General features: G+C 46.8%; 1 protein-coding gene across 13 annotated transcripts in view; it reads left to right on the top strand.

Annotated features, from left to right (window-relative positions):
* LOC140394184 (trinucleotide repeat-containing gene 6A protein-like) overlaps positions 1-19,291 on the top strand; it is a 383,091-nt gene that overhangs the window by 354,097 nt on the left and 9,703 nt on the right. For all 13 annotated transcript variants that reach the window (XM_072481149.1, XM_072481147.1, XM_072481151.1 and 10 more), the window contains 4 exons: positions 2,736-2,843; positions 3,319-3,537; positions 6,603-6,673; positions 7,649-7,788. In XM_072481149.1, the coding sequence (XP_072337250.1) occupies positions 2,736-2,843; positions 3,319-3,537; positions 6,603-6,673; positions 7,649-7,788 (538 nt within the window). The remainder of the gene's footprint in view (positions 1-2,735; positions 2,844-3,318; positions 3,538-6,602; positions 6,674-7,648; positions 7,789-19,291) is intronic.

The raw sequence follows: 19,291 nt of genomic DNA on the forward strand, positions 1-19,291 counted from the left end.
ATTTTATTCAATCAGTCTAATTTTGCCCACAAGCCTGTTGTGTAGTATTTCATCAAATGCCCTTGGAAGTCCATGTACACCATGTTAAACATATTGCTCTCATCCACCCTCTCTGTTACCTCATGAAAAAGCTTAAGTAAATTAGTTGAACACAATTTTCCCCTCAACAAATCCGTGCTGGCATTTCTGAATTAATCCGATTTGATCCTGAATTATTATTTCTAAAGGTTTTTACATCTCATCTGGTCCTGGTGACTCATCAACTTTCAATACAGCTGGTCTATCTAATACCTCTTCATTAATTGTTAGCTCATTGGAGTCTCAGCTACCTCCTCTTTCACATTAACTTGGTCAGCATCTTACTGACTCACCTGATGAAGAAGCTGCGCTCTGAAAGCGAGTGTTTGAAACAAACCTGTTGGACTTTAACCTGGTGTTGTAAGACTTCTTACTGTGCTCACCCCAGTCCAACACCGGCATCTCCACATCATAGCATCTTCCTGGGTAAAGACTGATGCCCATCCGTATCCCGGCTCCATGCATTAACGCCCTTTTAGGTCCGGAATCAGCCCCACTCCTACTTTTGCCACCCTTTTATTATTTGTATACCTATAGAAGACTTTTGGATTCCCTTTTATGGTAGCTAATAGTGTCTCCTCGTATTCTGCTTCTAATTTTTTCACTTCCCCTCTGGATCTTATATGCTGACTCTGATTCGCCATTATATATACCTGACCCCTGTCATTTGCATCCTTTTTCTGCATCATCCTACTCTGTCTTTCATTGCACAGGAAGTTCTGGATTTGTTTACCCGATTGTTGCCCCTTGTGGGAATGTACCTTGACTGTGCCTGAACCATCTTCTCGTTGAAGGCAGCCTATTGTTCAATTACACTTTTGCCTGCCAATTTATCTGGGCTAGATCCATTGTCACCCATTTAGATTGGCTCTCCCCAAATCAATTGTTCATAGCCTGGATTACTCTTGTCCTTTCCCATAGCCGACCTAAATTGTATACTACGATCACTGTCCCCTAAATGTTTCCCTATTGATCCACCTTATTCCCTGAACTAGATCCAGAAATGTCTCCTCCCTCATTGGACGGAAACATACTGATGTAGAAAATTTTCCCAAACACACACCAGAAACATTTCCCCTCTTTGCCTTTTACACTATTACTATTCCAGTCTATGTTGGGGTAGTTAAAGACCCCCCATTATAACAACTTAGAATTATTGCACCTCTTTGTAATTTCCTTCCGAAACCAGGAGCTCGACCGTCTGCAGTTGTTGAGACTTCCTGCACATTTGATTATCCAGGATGCAAGAAATGTTCTGGATATCTCACATGGGACAAGATACGCACTCCATATAGGACACGGCTGTCCTGCTGCGACTCTAGACTATCAAACACTCTACTAAAATAATGACTCTCCAGTTACGTACTGATGACTGCTTTTCCTATGTTGATATCACTTTCAGAACCTGTCAGAAGGTTAACTGAACCTTGGATTATAATTTTATTAACAATTCAAACCTAGTATCCTCTATTATTTAATTTTAACTTTATCCCCTGGATCTGCTTGAACACTGATTTCAATTATGATAAATTCTCAAATTGGCTTTGGTTTTTATACTAATGAATAGTTCAAGTCTTAGAATAGACTAAACTAAAGATTTACCGATATACTGACCAAGCCTGCATTTATCAATTCTCCGTTGATTGTACCCTCATACACTGCCTTCCCAGTCTTCAATTGTAGCCCCAATTTGCTACTTAAAGACTTGCATCTGTGCCATCTTTCATGACCTCAAGTACTTTGCAACCGATGAAGTTACTTTTTAAGTGCAGTCACAGTTGTTATGTAGGAAACGTGGCAACCAATTTGTGCAGATAACTTCCCTAAAGCAGGATTGCATCCACATGAGAGGGTAAGTAGGACTGGGGTTTAATGGCTCATCTGAATGATGGTACCTCCAACTATGTGGCACTCATTTTATTGCAATAGATTGTCAGCCTAGATTATATCGCTAGAGTGGAACTTGAACCACAATCTTTTTGACACCCAGGCCATGTGCTGCCTATTGAACAGTGGCTGATGCTTTATAAACCAAATCTGTGGGTGTAGCTGTCACCTGACTTCCTCTAGCTATCCATTACTGAAGTGGCATTTTCTGGCTGGTGCGTGTCCATTCCAATAGGAAACCCAACCCTAGTGAAGCCAGTGTTAAAACTGAAAAATGTTTAAATTGCATAAAAGGGATGTCTGGCTTCTCTCGCTCTTTGTTTGCGTTGTGCAGCCTCGCATGTGGAGGTCAGGACTTCTGTTATGCTGCTGGTGATGGGTTGATAATCAGATTGCTAGAGAGGCAGCTCCACCTGCACTGCACTGCATCCCATGCTGTCTGATTGACTGATGAAACTTGTGCAAGGAGAAGGGAGGAATCAAGAGATGTATCCTTTTTTTAAGAAAAAAGGAATCCTGAATCCTCCATATGAGGAAGGGGAAATTCCTGGATAAGAGCATACGTACTTTAGGAAACATTATGTGCCTTGTGTTTAGAAAATGTCAAGTTTTATGCTTTACTGCCTCGATCAACCTACCTCATTTAACATCCAGAAGTAACAATTTAACTCTATTAATTCTGTTTTTAAAATGTTATTTCCTGGTTTAAATAATTTATGTGCACTGCTCTCAACAAGTCATTGATGTGTCACCGTGTGTATATTCATTAGGGTCGTCCTCATCTATGAACACCACGCTGCCTTCAACTAGTGCCTGGTCCCTTGTTGGTGCCTCCAGCTACAATAGTTCCCTCAGCAGTACAGCACAAAGCACTCCAGGTAGGAATCTTCATACAGAGCTTGAACTAACCATGACCAAAATCCCCCTCTAAGCATGCCAGTATGAAAAGTCTGCTATGCAGGTTTGTTTATAATACATTTCATCCACAGCCTGTGGGTTTGTAGATGTTTCTATAACTGAGGCATTTCTTTAATCATTTTTTAATGGGAGGATTTCGATAAATGTACCTCTGTTTTCTCCATCCTGATTTTCCTCATTGGCTTGTCTTCTGGTCTGTGTGTGACTGTGTCACTATGTCACTAATGCTGTCTCGTAGCCATCCACCAGGCTGTTGTAAGGATATGCCGGGCATGATGCTTACTCCTTCACTGCTCGAACTTGGTAGAATAACCAATCTCCCCCCTTGCTCAATGAATTTGGGGGACTGACCAAAGCCAGACTGCAACTGTGTGTCTGGTGTGTAAGTATTTGATATATGAATGCTGACCTTCTATTTGTGTTTTCAATTTACAGCCAGAATCGGTGACCCCAAATCCACTTGGTCTCCTGGTCCGGTTACCAATGCTTCCCTGGCTCATGAGCTGTGGAAAGTCCCTCTGCCACCCAAAAACACTACCGCTCCGTCCCGCCCACCACCAGGGCTGACCAATCAGAAGCCTTCGTCCTCGTGGGGAAATAGCTCGCTGCGCGTGGGTGGAGGATGGGGGGCTTCCGAGTCCAGATACAACCCTGGTAAGAGACAGGTGGAATGAGGCATTTTCCTTTTCCTGTAGTGAGATAAAGGATTGGCAGCAGTTCAAAGTAAACCAACCAATTGGAAGCTTTGTTACTGTGGAGCCAATATAGTATCTGCAAAGTAAGTTTCTGAAATGTTTGTTTAAAAAACAATTGTGCATTGGTTTCTTAATGTATTTCCACCTCCGTTCCCAAACCGTTCCTCACCCACTTTTTTTTTCCTGCTCCTGGAAACTCTGAATTATGCTGGATATGATTCCACAGATACCAGCAGCAATTGGGTGCCATGTATGAACCTCAACTACTTGTATTTCTGCAGCATCTCTTAACATTGTAAAACATAGAAACAAAAACTTTACTGCACAGAAGGTGGCCATACACAGGCGGCATGGTGGCGCAGTGATTAGCACTGCTGTCTCATGGCACCGAGGACATGGGTTCGATCCCGGTCCTGGGTCACTGTCCATGTGGAGTTTGCACATTCTCGCCGTGTCTGCATAGATCCCACCTCCACAACCCAAAGATGTGCAGAGCAAGTGGATTGGCCAGGCTAAATTGCCCCTTAATTGGGGGAAAAAATAATTGGATTTTCTAAAAAAAATAATTTTTAAGGTGGCCGGACACTCCATTGTGCCTGTGCTGGCTGAAAAATAGATATCCACCCTAACCCTGTTTTCCAGTCCTTGGTCCCTTGCGTGTTACAGCATTTGAAGTGCAAACCACAAATATGCTCTTAAGTGTGACTCGGCTTCTGCTACCACTCTTGAGTTCCAGACCCCACCACCCTCTGGGTGAAAAAGATTCTTCTCAACTCTCCTTTCATCCTTCAACTAACTGCCACCGTGCTATGCTTCCTGGTTATTTAACTATTTGCTCCGGGAAATAGATCCTTCTTGCCTTTAGGGGCAGCACGATAGCACATGTGGCTAGCACTGTGGCTTCACAGCGCCAGGGTCCCAGGTTCGATTCCCTGCTGGGTCACTGTCTGTGCAGAGTCTGTACGTTCTCCCCGTGTCTGCGTGGGTTTCCTCCGGGTGCTCCGGTTTCCTCCCACAGTCCAACAACGTGCAGGTTAGGTGGATTGGCCATGATAAATTGCCCTTGGTGTTCATTAAGGTTAGGAAGGGTTATTGAGTTATGGGGATAGAGTGGAAGTGAGGGCTTAAGTGGGTCGAATGGCCTCCTTCTGCACTGTATGTTCTATGTATCTATGTAACCACTCAACCTAAACTTCTCTTCATTTAATACAGCTCAATTCGATCTCCTCTCGTTCTCCTCTGTTACAAAGAAATTAACCCCAACCAATCCAATCAAAATTAAATTCTTCATTTGTGGTAACATAATCTTTATTACTGCCACAAGTAGGCTTACATTAACACTGCAATGAGAAGCCCCTAGTCGCTACACTCTGGCACCTGTTCGCGTACACTGAGGGAGAATTCTGAATGTCCAATTCACCTAACAAGCACGTCTTTCGGGACTTGTGGGAGGAAACTGGCGCAGACACAGGAAGAACGTGCAGACTCTGCACAGACACTGACCCAAGCCGTCAATCGAACCCGAGTCTCTGGTGCTGTGAAGCAACAGTGCTGACCATTGTGCTACCGTAACATCCATCCTAGTCGATCTCTATCTTCTCAAATTTGATTACATCCTTCCTGTAATATAGTGACTGGATCTGTACCAAGTGCTCTAGCTATGGCTTAATTCATGTTTCATGCAAAAGCAAAATTCTGTAGATGCTGGAAAGCTGAAGAAAAAATACAGGAAAAGCTGGAAATAATCAGTAGGTCTGACAGCATATGTAGAGAGATAGAGTGAACATTTCAGGTTGCTGAACTTTCATCAGAATCCAGTTAAACTCTTTCTCTCCACAGATGCTGCCATATTTGCTGAGTATTTTTTTAATTTAAAGTGCGTAATTCAATTTTATTTTCCAGTTGAGGGGTAATTTAGCGTGGCCAATCCACCTACCCTGCACATCGTTGGATTATGGGAGTGAGACCCACCCAGACACGGGGAGAATGTGTAAATGTCACACAGACTCCAGGATCGAACCTGGGTCACTGTCTGTGAGGCATTTGCACATTCTCCGTGGGCAACAGTGCTAACCACTTCGCCAACCCGTGCCACCCATACTTGCTGAGTATTTACAACATTTTCTGTTTTTATTTGTGTTTTATACACTGTTCTAATTTCACGGAGGGGAGAAAATTAAAGGCAGGCTAGGAGTGCATTGAAATAGTCGGAAGTCTTTAGGTAACAGCCAAGGTTTTAGGAGATGAACTGAGATGGGGCTGGAGTTGGACAATGTTACATAGGCAGTCTTAGTGATGTTGCAGATGTTTTAAGCTCATCTCGAGGTCAACTGTGATGCCATGGTTACAATGGTCTGATTCAGCCTCCGCCAATTGTCAGGTCTGTGCCAGCAGACTATTCAAGCATGAGAAGCATCACAGTTGAACCCAATCCTATTGACCTGCTGACCAGGTGTTTCCTATCCTGTTTGAAGATTTAATTGGGTAGAGAACTGTCTTCTACCACCAATCCATTGGAGATGAGCATGGACTATATAAGATCTATATCCATCCTGTTCTGAGTTGCTTAGTAGTACAGCAGATGGTGCCTTAATTCACCTGAGCCACTGCAAAGCTTGTTTCAATGTCCATGAAGAATATTGCTCACGTGAAACCCTTTTAGTTCTGGTGCTAGTATTTTTAATTTATGGTTAAAATTTCTTTATATTCTTCCCCCATGTCCCCTGTCGTCTCCCTCAACTTATGGGTGTTTCATAATAATTGGAAAATAACTTTTAATTTCTCTTTTCTCTGCAGTTGTGGTCTTTGTAAATGGTAATCGCATTGAGTTAAGGCAAAGATTATTTAATCGGCTTTGGGAACTCCCCAATCAATCAGTGTGTAGGGTCAGGATTGGTTTCAAACAGGATGGAGCCCTGCTAATTGGCTGTACTGAAATGTTCGAGGCAATAGTATGAGTGACGGGCCAAGTGATCAGTGGGTGATGTACATCTGTTAGTTACATCCTTTTGTTTGATTTCTCAGGTCCAAACTGGGGTGACATCAGCTCAGGGAGAATAACCAACTGGCTTGTTCTCAAGAACCTCACGCCTCAGGTAAGCAAATCCATCTTATTCAAGCTGTGATTCAGTAATCCTTATGCACAGCAGCACGCCCCTTCTGTGTCCCTTCCACTGTAGTTAATTGAGTCTTGATTGAGAAGCTAAGCAGCGACCGTCTACTTATGATCCCTTACTCTTTCACCATTAAGAAACTGACAGTGAATGTGACTCACTGCAACTGGAAAGAACTACGGTTGTTTACGTATTGTAAACTTCGTCATTTTTATAGGCAAATGAACCTGTGCAACTGTCACTCAATTTCCACCTCCTCCACGGGCATTGTGTTGTGCTGTAGACCTTCTTCAAATGGCATTCACCACGTGTGATTATAGACATGGGGAGTCAACAGTCTAATCTCTCTGGGACATTTTCCAGGTCACTGGATAGCCAGAACTCTGGCTGATTAAATTGCTTCCCCGCTGCGACTCATGCTGTCATGGTTAACTTAACAGAGTTTGAACAGAAGCTGTGTGGCCCCGTATCATATTGTGTAGTTCACTCAATTGTCTATGAGCCCTATCAGTGTAGTCAATGTGACACAGACCTAACACAATTTTAATTTCTCGCCCTTCGATGATTCAGTCACTATGTAATTGCCTAACCACCCCTGGTGCTTTAGACATTGGGAGCTTCTCTTCAACACCGTTTCTTGGTTTTGCCTATCAACCAGATAGTGTGTTTTCTGGGTCCGGAATCTCTTGCCCTAATTTGACTCCCAATTATTTTACCTTGGCATTGGTGGTTGTACGTTCAACTGCCTAGAATTTCCTATACTCTGCTCCTTAAGACCTACTTGTTTGACCTTTTTTAGTCATAGTCATCTGTCCTAATATCGCCTTTTATTGCTCAGTGTCAAACTTTGTTAATCATTCCTGTGAAGCACTTTGGGATGTTTTACTTTGTTAAAGGAATGCTACAGGCCTGTATTAATCTCACTGACTGGGCTCTTGCTGTGTCTTTAACCTTCAGATTGACGGATCTACTTTGCGTACACTGTGCATGCAGCACGGCCCACTAATAACATTCCACCTTAACCTGCCCCACGGAAACGCTTTGGTCTGTTACAGCTCGAAAGAAGAGGCAGCCAAGGCACAGAAATCTCTACACATGTAAGTTGGACCTGAGTTTGATTAATGAGCTTCAAGTGAAACCTCGTTGCATTTAATGGTGGGAGAAGCTGCTATGTGAAATTCAAACTTGATATAACCAAGTCATGGGTTTGTGACAGTGAAGTGGGAGCAAGTCCTGAGACCATTTACTTTTACAATGTGGGGATCCACCTCGTTTCACAGAGGCTCTGCCTCATCCCCAACACGCAAGTGTGTTTGTAAACTGTGCAATTTGTTTCCTCCTGTTATGAGAATTTGTCTCATGGGTCAGAGAATTATTTTAGCTTAAAGAGAGCGTAGACCATGGGCCAATTGGTCTGTACATTCCATGAAATGCGATTCTAGGTTACCTCCTTCCTTTTCAGTTGGCAGAGGTAAATGAATATGGAAGAGGAAAATGTATAGAACCTTAGTTAGGCCACACTTGGAGTATAGTGTTCAATTCTGGTCGCCACACTACCAGAAGGATGTGGAGGCTTTAGAGAGGGTGCAGAAGAGATTTACCAGAATGTTGCCTGGTATGGAGGGCATTAGCTATGAGGAGCGGTTGAATAAACTCCGTTTGTTCTCACTGGAACGAAGGAGGTTGAGGGGAGACCTGATGGAGGTATACAAAATTATGAGGGGCATAGACAGAGTGGATAGTCAGAGGCTTTTCCCCAGGGTAGAGGGGTCAATTACTAGGGGGCATAGGTTTAAGGTGAGAGGGGCAAGGTTTAGAGTAGATGTACGAGGCAAGTTTTTTACGCAGAGGGTAGTGGGTGCCTGGAACTTGCTACCGGAGGAGGTGGTGGAAGCAGGGACGATAGTGACATTTAAGGGGCATCTTGACAAATACATGAATAGGATGGGAATAGAGGGATACGGACCCAGGAAGTGTAGAAGATTGTAGTTTAGTCGGGCAGCATGGTCGGCACGGGCTTGGAGGGCCGAAGGGCCTGTTCCTGTGCTGTACATTTCTTTGTTCTTTGTTGTTCTTTGAACCTGTGCAACCTTGGAAACGGTAGTCTGAAAGATGAGATTGTAGCATGTTTTCACAACAGTTGGAAGCAACTATGATTAAAGCTATTTTAGATTGAGTATTGTGTAATGAGGCAGGGTTAATTAGTTTAAAAAAATATATATGTTTATTCAAAGTTGTTCCAACAAATGTTCAACCAATTAACCCCCCCCCCCCGTAACAGAAAAAAAAAAGAGAAGGAACAGAACAAAACAGAAACATCAATCCAACATAATACAGAACTTGTACAATGGGTTCCTCCCGCACATACTGACTCTCCCATATGTTTTTCCTTTTTCAAGTGCCCCTAGAAAAACCCTCTTCCCCGCCCACCCATATACCCCCTCTCCCCCCCCCGGGTTGCTGCTGACCGACCTCCTTCTAACGCTCCACGAGATAGTCTAGGAATGGTTACCACCGCCTGAAGAACCCCTGCGCAGACCCCCTCAAGGCAAACTTTATCCTCTCCAGCTTGATGAACCCTGCCATGTCATTTATCCAGGCTTCCACACTGGGGGGCTTCGCGTCTTTCCATAATAGCAAGATCCTCCGCCGGGCTACCAGGGACGCAAAGGCCAGAATACTGGCCTCTTTTGCCTCCTGCACTCCCGGCTCGTCCGCCACCCCAAATAGTGCCAGCCCCCAACTTGGCTTGACCTGGACTTTCAACACCTTAGACATAGTCCTCGCGGAACCCCTCCAGTGCCGGGCACGACCAGAACATATGGGCGTGATTCGCCGGGCTTCCTGAGCACCTCCCACATTTGTCCTCCACCCCAAAGAACCTACTCAGCCTCGCCCCTGTCATATGCGCTCTGTGAATAACCTTAAACTGTATCAGGCTAAGCGTGGCACACGAGGAAGAGGAATTAACCCTACTCAGGGCATCAGCCCACAGACCCTCTTCAATCTCCTCCCCCCAACTCCTCCTCCCATTTTCCCTTCAGCTCCTCTACCGAAGCCTCCTCCTCTTCTTTCATCTCCTGATATATCGCCGAAACCTTGCCTTCTCCGACCCACACACCTGAAATCACCCTGTCCTGAATCCCCTGTGCCGGGAGCAACTGGAATTCCCTCACTTGCCGCCTCACAAACGCCCTCACCTGCATGTACCTGAACGCATTTCCCGGGGGTATCCCAAACTTCTCCTCCAGCGCCCCTAGGCTCGCAAACGTCCCATCTATAAACAGGTCCCCCATCCTTCTAATCCCTGCCCGATGCCAGGTCTGAAACCCCCCGTCCATCCTTCCTGGGACAAACCGATGGTTATCCCTGATCGGGGACCACATCGAGGCTCCCATCTCACCGCTGTGCCGTCCCCACTGTCCCCAGATCTTTAGCGTTGCCGCCACCACCGGACTCGTGGTGTACCTTGTCAGCGAGAGCGGCAGCGGTGCTGTCACCAGCGCCCTCAGGCTCGCTCCTTTGCAGGACGCCATCTCCAACCTCATCCATGCCGCCCCCTCTCCCTCTATTACCCACTTACGGATCATCGCCACGTTGGCTGCCCAATAGTAGCCACCCAGATTCGGCAACGCCAGCCCTCCTCTGTCCCTACTACGCTCCAGAAATCCCCTCCTTACCCTCGGGGTCTTGTTTGCCCACACAAAACCCATGATGCTCCTACCTACCCGCTTAAAAAAGGCCTTGGTAATCATAATAGGAAGGCACTGGAACACAAAAAGAAACCTCGGGAGGACCATCATTTTAATCGACTGTACCCTGCCCGCTAGCGAGAGTGGCAACACATCCCATCGTTTGAAGTCCTCCTCCATCTGCTCCACCAGCCGCGTCAAATTAAGTTTGTGCAGGGCTCCCCAACTTCTAGCTACCTGGATCCCGAAGTACCGAAAGCTCCTTTCCGCCCTCCTCAACGGTAGGTCGTCTATACCTCTTCCCTGGTCCCCTGGATGCACCACGCAGAGCTCACTTTTCCCTACATTGAGCTTCTAGCCCGCGAAGTCCCCAAACTCCCTTAGGATCTGCATGACCTCCACCATCCCCTCCACTGGATCTGCCACATACAGCAACAGGTCGTCCGCATACAGCGACACCCGATGCTCCTCTCCCCCTCGGACCACCCCCCTCCATTTCCTGGACTCCCTTAATGCCATGGCCAAAGGCTCAATTGCTAATGCAAACAACAGGGGGGACATGGGGCACCCCTGCCTCGTCCCTCGATACAGCCGAAAATACTCCAACCTCCGCCGATTCGTAACCACACTCTCCACCGGGGCTCTATATACGAGCTTAACCCAACTGATAAACCCAAACCCAAACCTCCACAACACTTCCCAGAGATACTCCCACTCCACTCGGTCAAAGGCCTTCTCCGCGTCCATAGCTGCCACTATCTCCGCCTCTCCCTCCACCGATGGCATCATAATCACGTATAGGAGCCTCCGCACATTGGTGTTTAGCTGCCTGCCCTTTACAAATCCCGTCTGGTCCTCGTGAATCACTCCCGGGACACAGTCCTCAATCCTCGGAACCAGCACTTTTGCCAGCAACTTAGCATCCACATTACGGAGCGAAATCGGCCTAGAGGACCCACATTGCAGTGGGTCCTTGTCCCGCTTCAGGATCAGAGAAATCAGCGCCCCGGACATTGTTGGGGGCAGGGTCCCCCCCCTCCCTTGCCTCATTGAAAGTCCTCACCAGCAACGGGGCTAACAGGTCCGCATACTTCCTGTAAAACTCACCCGGGAATCCATCTGGCCCCGGGGCCTTCCCCGCCTGCATGCTCCCCAGTCCTTTAATCAGTTCCTCCAACCCAATTGGTGCCCCCAAACCAGCCACCTACTGCTCCTCCGCCCTCGGGAACCTCAGTTGATCCAGAAATCATCGCATCCCCTCTTCCCCCGCTGGGGGCTGAGATCTGTACAGCTCCTCATAAAAGGCCTTAAATGCCTCATTTACTTTCACCGCACTCCGCACCGTAGTTCCACTGCCATCCTTGACTCCACCTATCTCCCTCGCTGCCATCCTCTTACGGAGCTGATGTGCCAGCATCCGGCTCGCCTTCTCCCCATACTCGTACGTCGCCCCCTGTGCTTTCCTCCACTGTGCCTCTGCCTTCCCTGTGGTCAACAGGTTAAATTCCGTCTGGAGACTTTGCCGCTCCCCCTGCTAGATCCATATCTAGCTCTTTTGCTCCCCCCATAACACTCCCGTAAGTCACCTGACACCTGCTGACCCCGGCCTCCCCCGCCATCCCATTGACCCCCCCCCCCCCCGTGTGGGAAGCTCACCCCCTCCTCCTCCCCAGCAATCAGTGTGCGCTCCTCCATTCCCCCCCCTCCGTCCTTCCCTAGCGCGGGAAAAAGCCCGCGCTTTGGCAGGGTTAATTAGTAATCTCATAGTAAAAGAAAATCCTCTGCAGAAAATAATACAGTTGAACTCACTAAGTTTGATAGCAACATGACAAACAAGAATCTCAAATAAGGCCAGTTGCATACGTGTGAGAGGAGAGCTGGCTCAGGTAATCGGGTAAGTAGGCTGAAGAGTATGGTGGTATATAACCAATGGAAAGCATTAAAATAAATTATTCAAAATGTTCAATCAAAATATATTCCATTTAAAAAATAAAACAAAGCAAGAAAGATGCATTTGTTGCTTGCTAGGTGAGTTAAGGATAGTATTAGATTAAAAGAAGAGGCTTCTAATGTTTCAAAGAATAGTAGTAAGCCTGAGGAATGGGAGAATTTTAGAAATTAGTAAAGGACAACCAAAAAATAGATGAAAAGGGAGAATGATAGACTAACCAGGAATATAGAAACAATTTGTAAGAGTTACACTCTACAAGTTTATGTAGCTACATATATAACATATATATTGCATTTAGAGGGCGAGACGAGAAGAATTATCATGGGGCATGAGGAAATGGCAGAGATGTTGAACAAATATTTTGCCTCTTCATGGTAGACACAAAATACATACCAGAAATAGGGGGTGACCAGAGAGCTAATAGGAGTGAGCAATTTAAAGTCATTAATATCAGAGAAAATGTATTGGAGAAACAAGTGACTAAAAACTCACAGATCCCTCGGACTTGATGGCCTACATCCCTGGGTTTTAAAGAGGTAGGTATGGTGATAGCCGATGCACTGGACTGGTGATCCAGAGACCCCGGGTAATACTCTGAGGACCCAGGGTCAAATCCTGCCATAGCAGATGGTAGAAATTGAATCCAATAAATATATGGAATTAAAAGTCTAATGATGACCATGAAACCATTGTCATTTTATAAAGCCCATTGTTTAACTAATGTCCTTTAGGCAAGGAAATCTGCAATCCACCTTGTCTGGCCTACATGTTGCCAGCGCCTCCAGACTCGTACCCACACAGGACGCCGTCTCCAGCCTCTTCCATGCAGCCCCCTCCATCACCCACTTGCGCACCATTGTCGCATTGGCGGCCCAGTAGTACCCACAGAGGTTGGGCAGCGCCAGCCCCTCCCTATCTCTACTCCGCTCCAGGAACACCCTCGGAGTCCTTCGCGCCCACACAAACCCCATTATAAGGGTACTTTATTTACAGACAATCAATCATGCAACTACTAGTTAACTACACCTTTTGCTAAGACAACCTGTACTTCACTTCGGGCACCCGGTTTACGTCAGGAAACAGTGGCCGCTGTTCAAGATCTCTTGGGTTCGAAGTGGTAACTGCTGCTCAGCTGGCTCGTCCTTCTGGTTGTGGGCGTTGAACTCGAACTAGCTTCTGGTGTTGCTGCAGTTGGCAATGGCCGTGACCGGGGTACCAAGGCCAAAAGAGAGCAAGCATATGACGAACTCTTCCTTTATACTTGGGGGCTTTCGCATTCGTTTGGGCGGTCCTTCATTTTGGGTCTCACTAATTGGGTGATCCCTGATCATTCCGTTCGATTCCTTAGCCAATAAGTGGGCGGGGATCTGGATGACTGGGTGTGTCTCAAGAGGTCATTGACTCTGTTGTTTGCGTTTCCCTTGGACAGGGAGTGGCGCCGAAATGTCTGGGACTGTCCTGGTTGCTGGAGCACCAGTCCTTTGTTGGGAGAGATGGGCCATCACCTGCTAATCAGCCTGATTAACATGCTAATGGGATGGGGTTTCAATACCGTCTGGACTTTGCTGACAGATATGCATTTCAGGCTCACAACCTGCCTGACTCTTGGCTTGTCCATTTTACCCATCAGTCTTTGCGAGTTGCTCTGTGCTTAGTTGGAAGTGGCCATGTCAGATGGCTACACCACTCAGTTGTATCAAAAACCTCCACAGAAGTCTGAAAGAAAAGAAACTGAACGGACCACCTGACGTATACCTAGGACGTTTACCTAGGCACTGGAAATGACACAGCAAACCCAACCCCGTCAACCCTGCAAGATCTTCCTTACTAACATTTGGGGGCTTGTGCCGAAATTCGGAGAGCTGTCTCGCAGACTAGCAACAACAGCCTGACATAGTCATATACTCATGGAATCATATAACGTCCCTGACACCACTATCACCATGCCTGTGCATATTCTGTCCCATCCAGCAGAGGTGGCGTACAGTCATAGTGAGGGAACCAACAAGAGGGAATAACATTCTAGACCTCATCCTCACCAACCTGCCTGCCGCAAATAATCTTTATTGTCGCAAGTAGGCTTACATTAGCACTGCAATTAAGTTACTGTGAAAATCCCCTAGTCGCCCACTACAGCGCCTGTTCGGGTACACAGAGGGAGAATTCAGAATGTCCAATTCACCTAACAGCGCGTCTTTTGGGACTTGTGGGAGGAAACCGGAGCACCGGAAGGAAACCCACACATACACTGGGAGAACGTGCAGACTCTGCACAGACAGTGATTCAAGCCGGGAATCGAACCTGGGACCCTGGAGCTGTGAGGCAACTGTGCTGCTCCATGTATCTGTCCGTGACAGTATCGGTAGGAGTGACCACTGCACTGTCCTTGTGAAGACTAAATCCCGTCTTCACATTGAGGATATTCTCCATCGTGTTGTGTGGCACTACCATCGTGCTAAATGGGATAGATTGAGAGCAGATCTAGCAACTAAAGACTGCACATCCATGAGGTGCGGTAGGCCGTCAGCAGCAGCAGAATTGTACTCAGCCACAATATGTAATTTCATGGTCCGGCACATTACCGAGTGTAAGAGGGAATGCCAAAAAAATGAAGTATCAATAGAATCCCTACAGTGCAGAAGGAGGCCCATCGAATTTGCACCGGCCCTCCAAAAGAGCACCCTACCTAGGCACAATTCCCACCCTATCCCTGTAACCCCACCTAACCTTTAGACAATGAGAGGCGATTTAGCATGGCTAATCTGCATCTCTTTGAACTGTGGGAGGAAACCAGAGCACCCAAAGAAAACACGTAGACAAGGAGAGAATGTGCACACTCCACAAAACTCTCCACTGGTTAGAGTCATACCTGGCACAAAGGAAGATGGTTGTGGTTATTGGAAGTCAGTCGTCTCAGTCCTGGAACATCACTGCAAGAGTTCCTCAGGGTAGTGTCCTAGGCCCAACCACCTCAGCTGCCTATTCAATAACCTTCCTTCCAACATAAGGCTATAGAATCCCTACAGTTCAGAAGGGGACCATTCAGCCCATCGGGTCTGCACCGACCCTCCGAAAGAGCACCCTACCTAGGCTTACTCCCCCACCCTTTTCCATAACCCCACGTAATTTACACATCTTTGGCCCGTGGGCGGAAACAAGACCATCTGCAGGAAACCCATGCAGGCACGGGGAGCACGTGCAAACTCCACACAGTCACCCAAGGCTGGAATTGAACCAGTCTGAGGCAGCAGTGCTAACCAGCGTGCCACAGATGTGGGGAGTTCCCTGATGATTGCACAATGTTCAGCATGTCATGACTCACTGAAGCAGTCCACGTTCAAATGCAGCAAGACGTGGACAATATCCAGGCTTGGGCTAACAAATGGCAAGTAACACTTGCGCCACACACATGCCTGGCAATGACCATCTCCAATGAGAGAGAATCATACCATCGCCCCATGACATTTAATGGCATTACCCCTGCTGAATCCCCCACTAACAACATCCTAGGGGTTACCATTGACCAAAAACTGAACTGGATTAGCCATATAAATACTGTCACTTTAAGAGCAGGTGAAAGGCCAGGAATCCTGTGGCAAGTAACTCACCTCCCAACTCCCCAAAACCTGTCCACCACTTACAAGGCACAAGTCAGGAGTGTGATGGAATACCCTCCAATTTCTTGAATGAGTGCAAATCTAACAACACTATCAAGAAGTTCAACACCATCCAGGACAAAGCAGCCCGCTCGATAGGCAGCCCTTCCACTAACATTCACTCTCTCCACCACCAGCGGTTAGTAGAAGCTGTGTACACCATCTACAAGATGCACTGCAGGAACTTACTAAGGCTCCTTAGGCAGCATCTTGCAAACCCACGGCCACTACCATCTAGAAGGACATGGGCAGCATATACACTGGAACACCACCACCTTGAAGTTCCCCTCCAAGTCACTCACCATCCTGACTTGGAAATATATCGCTGTTCCTTCACTCTTGCTGAGCTCCCTCCATAATAGCACTGTCAGTTCACCTATGCTACATGGACTGCAGAGCTCGAGAAGGTAGCTCACCACTACCTTCTCAAGGGCCATTAGGGGTGGCCACAAATGCTAACCGAGCCAACGAAGCCCACATCCCATAAAAATGCATTTTTTAAACTTATGATTTTGCAAAACCTCCTGGATTCTAGAATGGTCTCAGCAGGTTGTAAGTTAGCAAAGGAGGGAGAGAGAAAACATGGAACTGCAGGATAGTTATCCTGTCATTAGTCATCAGGATAATGCTAGACTTTATTGTTGAGTTAACAGTCACTTGGAAAACCATAGTCCGGTCAGATGAGTCAACATTGTTTTACAAGCGTGTGGCACAATGGTTAGCATTGCTGCTTGCGGCGCTGAGGACCTGGCTTTGAATCCCTGCCCTGGGTCACTGTCCGTGTGGAGTTTGCACATTCTCCCCATGTCTGTGTGGGTTTCACCCCCACAACCCAAAGATGTGCTGATTAGGTGGTGGTCACGCTAAATTGCCCCTTAATTGGAAAAATTTAAAATTGGGTACTCTTTAAAAAAAAATTTAAAAATTTAAGACATGGTTTTACAAGGGAAATCATGTTTGACAAATTTATTACATTTTTGAGTATACAGCTCTGAGGATAAACAAGGGCACCACTAGTTTTCTAAAAGGCATTCAATAAAGTGTCACATTAGATAAATATGCAAATAAGAGTTCATGGCGTTGTTAACATGGAGTGAGGTGTCCGTGTGGAATTTGCACATTCACCCCGTGCGTACGTGGGTTTCATCCCCACAACCCAAAGATGTGCAGGTTAGGTGAATTGGCCATACTAAATTCCCCTAAAGTGGAAAAAGAAATTGGGTACTCTGAATTTATTTTTAAAAAGCATGGAGTGAGGATTGGTTAACGGGCCGAAAACCGAGTCCAGATAAATGGAGCATTTTCACATTGGCATGCTACAACTAGTACTGTGACACAAGGATCAGTGCTGGACCTCAACTATTTACAATCTATATTAATGACTTGGCCGTAGAGACCAAGATTAATTTATCCAAGTTTATAGATGATACGAAGCTCAAAGGGAATGTAAGCTGTGAGGAGGACACTGAGGCTGCAAAGAGATGTAGACAGTCACTTGGTAGTCCAGAACTTGAAGATTGCTAAAAAGAGTGACGTTGCCGAAGCTTTTCATCTTTCACTCAATAGGATTTTAAAAAAATATCTTTTTATTGGCATTTTCAAAATTATATACATTGCCGTTTGTTTTAATTTATTGTACAGTCCAGACAAACACAAGAATGACCAATTTCAAGCGATCGCAACAATTTACACTGCAGGAGCAAAGAGTGCTCATTGCTTGTCAAATTGACGCTGGCCATGGCATTTCCATAGAGAACAAGGAATGCCTTGGCCAGGGTCGACTTCACAACCTCAGCACCCTTTTCTCCTGCAGTACAAGTTGTTATGATTGATTATTTGAAATTTTGCATTATTTCATTTGTCCTAATGAGTGCAAGGCAAAACTTCAGTGTGTCATATCTTGCTGAAAAGAGAGCTAAGTGAATGGGCAACAAGGTGGCTGATGGAGCATAGTGTGGGGATGGTGCGAGGTTATTCACTTTGGTAGTAAGAATAGAAAAGCGCCGGGTGCGGCGATGACCAGCTGAGTCGCACGTTTCGGCAGCTCCCGGTAAAACGGACTTTTGGGCTCTTAATAAGAGCCCCAACGGCAATTTTAACGACTAAAAGTACTGTGCGGTGAACCAGAAGGGAATCCCCCCTGGATACGGATAGAAAAAGGAGAGGAAGGTGGCCGGATTGCGGTGGATCCTTTAGAGCAGCGGCAAAGAAGGCAAGCAAAAACCAAGATGGCGTCGGAAGGTGGCAGTTTAATATGGGGCCCTGAACAACACGGGTTTTTGAAACGCTGCGTGGAAGAACTCAAAAAGAAAATGAAGAAGGAGCTGTTGGCCCCGATATTACAAGCGATCGAAGGGCTAAAGGAGGAGCAAAAGACCCAGGAGCGGGAGCTTCGGGTCGTGAAGGCAAAGGCTGCCGAGAATGAGGACGACATACAGGGCCTGGTGGTGAAGACGGAGATGCACGAGGCACACCATAAACGATGTGTGGAAAGGCTGGAGGCGCTGGAGAACAACGCGAGGAGGAACAACCTAAGGATTCTTGGTCTTCCTGAAGGTGCGGAGGGAGCGGATGTCGGGGCATATGTGAGCACGATGCTGCACTCGTTATTGGGAGCGGAGGCCCCGGCGGGCCCGCTGGAGGTGGAGGGAGCATACCGAGTGATGGCGCGAGGACCGAGAGCAGGAGAAATTCCTAGAGCCATAGTGGTGAGATTCCTCCGTTTTAAGGATAGAGAGATGGTCCTTAGATGAGCAAAGAAAACTCGGAGCAGTAAGTGGGAGTACGCGGTAATCCGCGTATACCAAGACTGGAGTGCGGAGGTGGCGAGAAGGAGGGCGAGCTTTAATCGGGCCAAGGCGGTGCTTCACAAAAAGAAGATAACATTCGGAATGCTGCAACCGGCAAGACTGTGGGTCACATATCAAGGGAGGCACCACTACTTTGAGACGGCGGATGAGGCGTGGACTTTTATCGTGGAAGAAAAATTGGAATGAGCGGGTTATTAAAAAAAGAACGTTTGAAACAAAGTGGTGGGGCGAGTATGGAGGGCGAAGAAGGGGGGAAAGAGGAGTTTTATGTTATTAATCCTGCGATGTGGTAACTTTTCTCTCTTCCACAGGAGGTGGTGGGGGGAGGAAAGGAGGTGGAGGAGATGGGGCGTTGGCCATTGGGAGTGGGGCCAACGGGGAAGCGCGGGCTCGGTTCCCGCGCTATGATAATCATGGCGGGAATAGGGAAGCAGGAAGGAGTGGATGTCGCACGGTGCGAGCCGAGGTCACGGGGGGAAGCCGAGGTCGGC

This window comes from Scyliorhinus torazame, chromosome 17 (assembly GCF_047496885.1).
Source record: "Scyliorhinus torazame isolate Kashiwa2021f chromosome 17, sScyTor2.1, whole genome shotgun sequence".
Classification (NCBI taxonomy): domain Eukaryota; kingdom Metazoa; phylum Chordata; class Chondrichthyes; order Carcharhiniformes; family Scyliorhinidae; genus Scyliorhinus; species Scyliorhinus torazame.